At 42.1% G+C, this 10,854-nt stretch overlaps 1 protein-coding gene across 1 annotated transcript in view; it reads left to right on the top strand.

Annotated features, from left to right (window-relative positions):
* Positions 1 to 9,002: 9,002 nt before the first annotated feature.
* CTTNBP2 (cortactin binding protein 2) overlaps positions 9,003 to 10,854 on the top strand; it is a 145,369-nt gene continuing 143,517 nt past the window's right edge. Inside the window, exon 1 of the mRNA XM_019797705.2 lies at positions 9,003 to 9,238. Within this exon, the coding sequence (XP_019653264.1) occupies positions 9,158 to 9,238 (81 nt within the window). The 5' untranslated portion in view covers positions 9,003 to 9,157. The remainder of the gene's footprint in view (positions 9,239 to 10,854) is intronic.

Raw genomic sequence — 10,854 nt, 5'->3', positions numbered from 1 at the left:
GTTAGCATGCATTTTGATGGTGGATGGCAAGACACCTGCATTACTAGGTCTTAGACATGTTTTTAGTCTAAGTTTCCTCCACCGTTTTGATTAAATTAAAAAATACATACAATCTTACTGGAATCACATAAACTACAACGTTTTGACTTAGGGATAATGAAGTTAAAACTCTATGGAAAAACAAGAAAGTAATGTAGTTATAGGAAACAAGGAATTAACGTAGACTAAAATAGGGCAGTGAAGATTCTAGACAGCTGGAGAGCACAAGCCTCAGTCTCGAAGGGACTCAGTGTGAGCACAGTGGTTTCAGATACTCTGAATTTCTGAGAGGTTGAAGGGCTGAATTTTTATATGAAATTCCCCAATTTTAAAATGCGGGCAATTATTCCCTTTAAAAAAGTAACATTGTGTGAGTTAAAACATGTCTGCTTATTGGAATTAGCCCATTGGTTTAGATTAGGCTGAATTTAGATCTAATGGCCTGGACCAGTTCTAACTAATCCCTAGTGATATTTTTGGATTAATACTATGTATTATTTAATGAAAACATTTCCTTATTGAATAAAAAGAGGTATGCTTTAAATGTAGCAATCATCAATTTGGCCGGAACTGACTTATAGGATCCACCCCAAATTTCTCTATTACGACTTTTATAAGCACTTATGGAGAGTTTTTACTATTTAATCTAAAGTCTTAGAATACTTGATTTAAAAATTTAAAATGTATACAAAAGAGCTTGTTAGAACTGTTGTGTAGTTGTAGAATCATTTTAATAAATTCAATAAATTATTTCTGAAATGTCATGTGCATAAGGGTGATTTTATTCTTCAATAGGTACATGCAGGGCATGAAAATAGTAATGCTCCAAAACTTACTAGGAATTTATTGGGGACCAAACACTGTCCTAAGTGCTTTAAATGAATCACTCAATTTAATTCTCCCAAGAATCCTGTAGAGGCAAGAGACATGATGATGCCACTTAACTGATGAGATAACTGAGAAGAGCACTTGCCCAAGGTCCCACAGCTAGAAAGAGGCTCTTGGGGCACCTGGGTGGCGCAGTCGTTAAGCGTCTGCCTTTGGCTCAGGGCATGATCCCGGTGTTCCGGGATCGAGTCCCACATCGGGCTCCTTTGCTGGGAGCCTGCTTCTTCCTCTCCCACTCCCCCTGCTTGTGTTCCCTCTCTCGCTGGCTGTCTCTCTGTCACATAAATAAATAAAACTTTAAAAAAAAAAAAAGAAAGAAAGAGGCTCTTAATCATGGAACCCTGCACTTAACAGCTGCTCTACACTCTGTGTCCTGAGCTGTTTTGTTTTGTTTGGGGGATGACCCGGGGTAGCATTTGGGAATCTTTAAGCTTCTGAGCATACCCTAGTTGGCCTAATACATCTAAATTTCTATCCTTCTCCACCTCCAAAATATATATTATATATAGGCACCATTTTATATAAATATATCTTATATATTTACATATGTAACTCACTAAATGTCTCAAATTGGGTAGAAATTTTTATTTTAACAAGTATGAACTCTCCTTAATATCTATTTGAGTGAGCTTCTTAAATGATAGGATTCATGGGTAGAATTTCCATGGGAAGTTCATGAAATTTTTTTTTTAAAAATTGTATTTTCATGTTCACTCACCTTCACTGATAGTTAACATTTACTTCAATTATGAATTTAGGCAACAGACCATAATAGACCTGGGAGTACCTATGACTTTGTCTCAATAGAAATCACAGATCGATCGATTGATTGATTTTTAAATTTTTTTTATTATGTTCAGTTAGTCACTGATATTTTTAAATCTCAATACAATTGTTACAGAGATCTGAAAATATCATTTACATTCACAGAGACTTCAAAATTACATTATTTATGGGCCTACCACTATACTGTCTTATTTCCTTATGGAAGAGAGAAGCACATCTATTCCTATGTTACAAAATTTTCTTTTTTATATGCAGAATTTTGATCACTGGATTTGAACATAAGTAATTTTCTTTATGATGCTCTGTTTTGTTTTATGCATTTACAATTTTTTTTCTGAGAAGGAATCCCTAGGTTTCACCACAATGCCTAAGGGGCCAATGACACAAAAAAGTAAGTAGGTAGTAATATTCACTCCATCCATTTATTCATTGGTTCCATTAAATTAATTTGACTAAATATTTATTGACTGCTTGTCATGTGCTGGCTCAGTGTTAGGTATTGCATGCTTGGAGTTAATGTTCTTCCATACCCACCAATATTCACTTGACCTTGAAGTCCAGAAAATCTGCCAAAGTTTTCCAGAATGTACCAGAATCTTCACATTTGAGATGTGTTTGTTCTTTGAAAGACATCCCTTTGACCATCAGTCTCTTAACTAAGGGAAACCCAAGGCCATCCTCCTTCTATTCTTCCTCTCCTTCTCTTTTCAGTCTCTCATTTTTCTTTTATTTTCTGAAAGCTGTCAGGCACGCTAGTCCCTAGAAATAGGAGGCACATCACTGCATTTTTAAGACTGGTAATAGAATTCATACGTCTACTGCTGCAATGTCATCCCGTATTCCCAACATGGTTTTTCATGTCTGACTCTGGATGAGGTAGCAGATCAGTGCCTGGATTCTGTCTGTCAGTGGCAACTGGATCGTCTCAGCTGGGTTCCCCTCAGCCCCAGGATGAGAAAATAAATAATACGGTCCTGGATACAATCCAGTTAGGCAAGGGAACATTAGGAAGTTTTGTTAGTTATAAACACTCCTTCTAAAAGTAAGCACATGTGGTTTTCAGTTCCAGTCATGACAGGGTGCTTAGTATAGGGCCAATCCTCCTATTAAAAACAACAAAAAGAAAACAACATACATATGAAACAACTGGTAGAGGTGTTGGCAAGTCATAAATGTGGGCAGGACTTGAGGGGCTATGATTTTTGAGAGAAGGGTGAGAATGGGGGTGGGGAGCAGTTGGGGAAAAATGAGTTTTACTGGGCCAAAGATATAGAGGTCAGGATTTGGGGGTTGCCAAAGCATGTGGGACTTGAAGGACAAAGTCCCAGAGAAGAAACTTAAAAATCCGAAAAATCTGTACGTGATTTCCTCTCAAATTTTAGGCTAAATTCTAAGCTGAGTGTGTGCAGAATGAGACTCCAAGAAAGCCAACATAAAACAGCATCTGGGAGGCCAAGGAGCTGAGCAAAGATTTCATAAACAGGACTCAAAACACTAACCACACAAGAGAAAGATTGATAAATTGGATTGCATTAAAAGTCAGAACTTATGTTCTGATTTACAAGTTCATGAAAATATTTTCCTGTTAGAAGTTTTATTGCTTTGCCTTTCACATTTGAATCTATGATTTCATTTTTGTGTGTTTCTCTCGCTCTAAAAATGCTTCTTTTACAGGAAATAGAGCTATACAATGTGGTTTTTCTAAGCAGGGTGCCTTTATCTACTGCTCAAGCTCCGGGGTCTGGAGAAGCTTCCGTCCGACTTCTCCCTTGCCCCTTCCTCAGATTTTAAATTCTGGAAAGGAAGTTCTGTATCACCATTCCGGTTGGTATCTATGGCCACATGGGGTGGGGGTTGAGGGCTGATCCAAGCAGAATATGTCAAGTAAAGGTGTCTCTTGACCCAAATGGCCTCATCCCTTTTGGATGGTCAGTAGTCAGGAAGTAGAAGCTGAAAGCTGACCAAGTGGGGTCGTTAGCGGATCTGAAGGAAGGGAAAAGTAGCAGTAAAACACTTTCCAACTGAATTGATTCTTTTTTTTTTTAAGGATTTTATTTATTTATTTGTCAGAGAGAGAGCGAGAACACAAGCAGGGTGAGTGGCAGGCAGAGGGAAAAGCTGGCTCCCTGCTGAGCAAGGAGCCCCATCTGGGACTCGATCCCAAGACCCTGGGATCATGATCTGAGCCAAAGGCAGACACTTAACCGACTGAGCCACTCAGGTGTCCCCCAACTGAATTGATTCTTAACAATGAAGACGTTAACACTGAAAGTGATAAATCATGAACATTAAAAGGTGATGTAATGACAAAGGGATGTTGACTCTGATAGTAATGGTCAGTATATGGTTATTTCTGTTTTTCCATAAGGAAAAAGTATTGTATTGCTAGCATAAAACTACTTCAATGGTTAAATTTCTTTAATTGCCAGAATAAAACATTCCAGGCTACTTAAATGTTGATTTGTCAGTATTTTTTTTTTTTTATTCTATAAGTGACTTCCCCTTCCCTGGAATGAAATAGTAACACTAATGCTTTTTTTTTTCTTTCAGTTCTTGAATCATAAATATAATTAAGCCTTCAAGTCTAGCCATGACATTGTTTTATAAATATTGTGAATTAAATTTTATTTTATATTTGTTGGTTAATTGAATAACCTCTGCTATATATATTTATTTTATTTCTTTTCAAATAATGGCATCATATTTTCAGGCAATTTTAAGTGAGCTAAACTGATTTGAATTAAAAAACTCGTGGTGGACAAAAAAAACTGTGTCATCAAGTCAGATTTGGGGTGATATAAGATGGAATTTATGTCTCAAAAATTCCAAAGGGGGGCTCAGTCAGTTAAGAGTCCGGCTAGGTTTCCACTCAGGTTGTGATCTAGGGGTCCTGCAATGGAGCCCTGAGTCAGGCTCCACTCTCAGTGCCGAGTCCGCCTGGGATTCTCGCTCCCTCTGCCCCTAGCACTTATGCTCTCACTCTCTCTCAAATAAACAAATCCATCTTTAAAAAAAAATTTCAAAGCCATTTGAAACTCTGTTAATTTAGTGTACAGCTAGTTGATTATGATAGCCTGGAAAATGTTGATGCATGTGGCTTATTTCACATTTTTACATGGGAAACCTATACAGGCATGGCTTTTCTCCTGTATTTTGCATCATGAGTAAATCTCTGCCAAGTTGATCATAAATACCATCTGCATATTTATTAAAATTGAAAGGCATCAATATTTTGTACTTATTAATTCTTCAAACACTACATTTCCTTTTGAATTGAACATTACATACCCCATAGTGAAAAGAAAACGTCAGCTTTGGTGTTATAGCTAGCTCTACACTCCTAATCGGTTGAGAAAAGGGTCTGATCTCACAACCTATTTATATAGTTTTTAAACTTTCTAAGAAAAATGAAGCTTGTTATAATTGATGTCTAATGGTATAAACACCCCTGCTTTAGTGGTTGCCTAGTAACTACATACTGCAGGCTTGTGGGGCTGCTAATGAGGCTGAATAAACGGAAATATTCAGATCCATTTCCAATTCAGGTGGATGAGGGGCAGCAGTGGGCCGGAGTTCTTTGTTAAAATTGTTTTTCCATAATGGTTTTGCACTAAAACATCTTTTGCACTAGAACTTACTTTAGTAAATGACTTCTGCAGATAAGAGTTGAAACCAGCAAGTAATGGCTTAAGATTTTAAAAACATTCAACAGAACTGAATCAACGTTGCTTCATTGTTCTCATCAGCCCCAGTTTCTGTTCTGAGTGACTGGATTGGGGAATAACGTTCTTACTTGTGCCTTTAACTCTTTATAAAACCTTCTTTTTGGGCCTCACTTTAGCATTGAATGACCAAATGCAGTTTCCAACTAAAGGTGGTGTTAAAAGGGGCTGGGAGTGATTATAATGATATATTTATGTTTGGCTTTGGCTTGCATCCTACCTAGCAGATTTAATTTCCTAATTATGTTTTGCTTTAGCTTAGGTAAAATTAGCTTGCATTCCCTCGGCACGCACCGACTGCAGTTGGTGGAGGAGGCCTCCCAAAACCATAGGTTGTTGACAAGAGTGGCTAACTAGATTAGGATTAAATTTACTGAGCAAAATCCACAAAGAGCCTAAGCACATGTAGATAATGACAAGTTGACTATGAGGGAATGTAGTTAGGTCATACGAAAATTCATTTCTGGCAATGTCTTGGTTTCAAACACATGTGACAGATACAGGGCACTCAAGCTCATCTGCTCTCTTTTGTTAGCGTTCCCAGTGTCAAGATCTGGGGCTTTCTAGGTGGGTCACCATGGTGTAGACAGGGATAAACGTGGTCTGGAATATTTAAATTGTATAACTATAGCCTTGTGGATGCAGTCAGAAGTGATTTGCTCCTCAGTAATTTTGTCATTTGGCAATACTAAGACATGATAACATATGGTTTGCTCTTTGGAGTTCACATAAATGTTGTCATTTAACTGAAATAAAGAATTCTCTTACTGTACCAGGGAAACTGTTTTGGAATATGTGTATGTTCCTTTATCTTCTCACATGGAAGGAAGAATCCCTTTGCATTATTATATACAACGCTATGGGCTTTGGGTTTAGTGGGTTGGAGGATGTGGCTGGTGAGGCCAAGGCCATGGTTTAATCAGAAAACCACTTGGCTCCCCAACCACAGTCTGCATTCCTAGCTGCAGCAACCCATTTCATAGGTCTTAAAAGAGAATCTTGGAGTATAGCTCAGCACAAGCACCTCTATTCCAGGGTTCAAAACATAAATTGTCTTAATCTGACAAAATAAAGTCGTTTGTCAGTGGGTCAGCCGCACCATTACTTTCAGAGAAGAATACAATGTAACTAATAGTTTTCTCTGTTTGCAATGTATTCAGTATCTCTCCTTCCATATTAATGCTGAAAGAAATGTACTGATTAAAAAATCATGATTCATTTTTGTTATAGGGATTTCTTTTCTTCCTGCGTCTATTTCCGTATCGTTTCCTTTCCCCTGCTTCTCAGAAATTTTCACTCTAGCCCTGGGATGTCTTTTTTTTTTTTTTTAAGCTATTTAATGAAGCTTCAAAAGATTTAATTTCTAGAGCCATCAAGTCACTAGGCGGATCTATTTGGTCTGACTCCAGTAGAGCCTGTCTTTGTGACAAGAAAGTCTTTCAGAAAGAGTTAATTTGCAGTCTCAATAGAGGTTAATTCTCAGGAGAGAATTTAAACCTGCAAGTGCCCTCCCAGTAGAGAAGCAGCCCAGGCCAGGCCACTGGTAGGGAGTTAACTCTTTGAGTGCCACTTCTGTGCAATAGGGTAGGATATTCCTCAGTCTTTAGGAGGCAGTGGCAGCTTTAAGGTAGGGACAAAATGCTGTTTATTTTCCTTACTAGGTCTTCGATTTGGCCTTTAGAAAATGTGCTATTCTGTGATTTTTTAACTGTTTATTTTTTATTTCACCAAAAAAGCGGGGGAGAGGAGTGAGAGGTAAGAAATCACTCAAGGTTTGAATCTTTTGTGAAGGTTCTGCTTTAATTGTATTTAGACTCATAGAAGCTGTTTCTTCCCAATGATGCTTTTTTTAAAAAATTGAACTGCATGTATAAAATAAATGGGAGTTGCTTCTCAGGGATATTGTCATGTCATATCCCTAGTTCTTACCACCTAAGTAAAGTTTATTATTTTATTTTTTTTCCCTAGAAGTGAACCAGTTAATTTCTCTGGTAGTAATATCAGTGTTAAGAAAATTCATTGCCTTTTGATGTGTGAAAATTAATTTTGAAAAGAAGAAGGAATGTTTTGGGTTCAAACTTCAAGTTTTTACTGTCAGTTCAGCATTGAAGTTTTACTGTCAAATTCTTTTCTTTCATTGGAGAAAGAGTCTAGTTATTCTAATATTGAGCAATTTTAGAGAGAATGTTTGATAAAAGAAATGATATAATGAACAGAGATGGAAATCAGAGGGTTCAGAGAGGGAGTCAAAGACAATAAATAAATGATTATCTCTGCTTACAGGATAACCTGGAGGTGATTTCTAAGCCCGTGACCCTTAACCCCAGGGTTCCAGGTGAAAGTTCTTTCTTGATGTAGACCCCTTCTGGGAAGGAACTTCCAGCAATTTATTGATCCACCCTTTTCAGGTCCTTGAAAAGATTTTCTCTGTCCTGGTTTGTATCATATTTGGATCTACTTTGGAAAGTGAAGCAATTAAAGTGCCAAAACCTTTCATTAGGAGTGTGCCATTAAAAAAAAAAAAAAAATGAGCTTTGATCTGTTAACCCTTGCACTGAACATTCCAGTCATTCATCTTCCAGAATTTTAAGTCCTGGATTTGGTTGTGGTTTGAATTTACTTTTTTGAGACACAGCTTGAATGCCTCCATTTGATTTTGTGCTTTCAACACATTTTTGGGATCTGGTGAATTGGGAAGGCCTGTACCATATGGTCTTGATAAGGTGATAGATTTTCACATCCTGGGAATTGGCAGGAAAGGGTAGGAACTGAATCAGATGTGGGAAGAGAAAATTAAGAGTTTGGGCCTAATTCATCTCATGGTATATCTTCTGAGACCTACAATTCCCATAAAATCAATTTTTAGGAAAAAATTATGTGTGTTGTCCCCACCTCATGGGGGTCACTTAAATTCTCTTAAAAGTAGAGAGCTTCCTTTTACAAGAATGGCACTTAACATTTCTTGGTTAGCCCTTCAAAAAATACCCCAGACTTGGGGTCAAAAAACAAAAAACAAAAAGGCCCTGCTCCACCTTTCCTGAAGAAGAGGTGGTATAAAAACGAATAGGCCAATGGGCTGGGTGCCACGAAATAAAAGGTAGCAAGACACATTTTCATCTGGGAGTTGATGGTTTTCAGAGGACTCAAGGCAATGGTAGAATAAAACAAAGCCCGATATATACATCAGAAGGGGAAAAACGCCCTGGTGGCAGTCTTGCAAAAAAACCCAAAACAACAACAACAAAAAACAAGTCCAAGAAAGAAGAAAAGGATGCCTTATGTGATTCCTAGCAGTGGGACAGAGAGAGCTGAAGTGAAGGCTTTTCCTTGATCGTACAGAGAATTCAGAATCGGGAGGCCTGACATTTAATCCGGTTGTTCTGTTCCCCGCCGGCTTGGTGGAGACCGTGCCGGGAGAATCACCTACTGGGGTCTTTCTTTTCTTCACCTCGTCCGGGGCTTTGGTTCTCCCTTCTTCGCGCAGCTTGCTAGCCGGGCCTGGGCGCGTGCCCATTTCCCGTACCTNTCCGGCGCGCAGCGGGTTAAGGCGGCGGGGGCGGCGGCGAAGGGAGGAGGGAGAGCGGCGGCAGCGGCGGCGACGGCCGCCGGGCTGCGAGCGCCCGCGTCCCCGGACCGCAGCGGGTTAAGCGCCGCCCGCACCGAGAGGGCTGAACCCCGAGCCGCCGCTCCGAGCTCGCATTCGGATCCGCTAGAGCAGGAAGATGGCGACGGACGGCGCGAGCTGCGAGCCCGACTTCTCCCGCGCCCCAGAGGACGCGGCGGGGGCCACGGCGGAGGCGGCGGTAACCGAGGTCCCGGGGTGGGCGCGGGGAGAGTGTAGACGCGGGCTGGGGTTCGGGCTGGACCCGGCTTGCGCCCCGGTGCGCTCCGCAAGCCCGGGCTCCCCGGGGTGCCCCCTCCCCTGGGAACCTCTCCCCGTGTCCCCCCCTTTGCGGTGCCTCACGGCGGAGCCCGGGTCGAGGCGGGTGAGGCGGCCGCCTGGGCTCGGAATGCCTCCAGTCCTTTCCCAGCCCCGCGGGAAGCAGTCCCGGTCCCCCCGGTTCTCGGGGCTCCCTGCGTGTGTCCTATGTGACCCTATGCCCACTCCTTCAGCTGCTGTGGGGTTTGGTCAGGGGCGGGGGCTGGCGTGTGTTTCGAGGCGAACTTGACCCCCCATTGTTCGCCTCTAGCTGCGCGCGTGGTGGTGGGCGCGTGTCTCGGGGTTGCCTGGCATCTCTCAGCGGACCCAGGAAAGCAGCCAGCGGGAGACGGGTCATCGCCAGGCAGGTGTGGGGATGCCCATTGTGTGTGTGTTTGTGTGCCTGAGGCCCCTTGAGAGAGGCGCGGCGTCCGGCTTTGGGCGCTGCTGCCCCCCCGCTGAGCGTCGGAGCTTTGCCTCCTAGCTGCCTGCTGCCCCATCACTTGGTGATGGGGGGCCGGGGTGGGAGGGTGTCCTCGTTCTTCCGTAGAAAGTGCCCGGGCGAGGTGGAGATTCAGCACTTGGTGTCCACACATTGTTCTTCGCTGGGATCTAGAAGCCTAATGAGCTTCCATCCAACGCTGACCCCACTTTCGGCCCCACAATTATCCCTGTGCACAGAGACCGAATGGTGGTTTCCAGCCCCTACGTCGGGGGGAGGGCTGGACCCACATTTCCTGGGTGGAAACGTTTTCGGAGTTGAGAAGCAGCTTTACAGGAGCTGCAAGGATCTGCAAAGAAAGGCAGCCCTGGGAGCGCCTCCCACCCTTGGCGCGATCCCGCTGCTCTAGCGGGAGATTCCGGGTGGTGTGGACTGAGAAGAGCATGGACGCCCCTCAGTTCTTTCCTAAACAGCGTCGGTGCACGAGCAGCAGAGGGCAGGGCCAGGTGTCAATAATCTGGGCTGTTTGAACTTCTTCCCTGTCTGGACGCAGGGCTTTCTGGAGAGGGAGAGAAGAGATGTGGAGGGGGAGGAAGCTACTTGAGCTGAGCTGAACCTGGGCCGGAAAAGAAAAACGGAGGAGGAGGGCTACTGATTTCCACTTGTGAAGCTTACAAGTTTTAATTTGAAACTTTTAGGAAAATTGATTTTTCATTCTTTGCATGGAAAACGTGAACTTAAGATTTCAAATGAAACCTGCTCACTTGTGATGCAGTGAATCAGTTCCCTTTTGTGAAATGCAGTAAAGAAGCTCGCTACTAAGACAACACAAACCTCTCTGGGAAAAAGCGATCGGGTACCTTCATCCCCAGGAGGTGCTAAAGGGAGGGAAGTCAGGAAAAAGAGGTAGGGGTGTGTGTGTTTATTTCCCAGGAAGGTTGAATTTGTTTAATTGACTTGGAACGGCCTTCTTTCTATTACCCTCAGTCTTTAATCACCTGACAATTAAACCAAACACAAACATCTGATTAATGGTCTGTAGCTGATCTGTAGTTTTA

The sequence above is a fragment of the Ailuropoda melanoleuca genome, chromosome 1 (assembly GCF_002007445.2).
Source record: "Ailuropoda melanoleuca isolate Jingjing chromosome 1, ASM200744v2, whole genome shotgun sequence".
NCBI lineage: Eukaryota > Metazoa > Chordata > Mammalia > Carnivora > Ursidae > Ailuropoda > Ailuropoda melanoleuca.
This window is presented reverse-complemented; position numbering and strand designations above follow the sequence as displayed.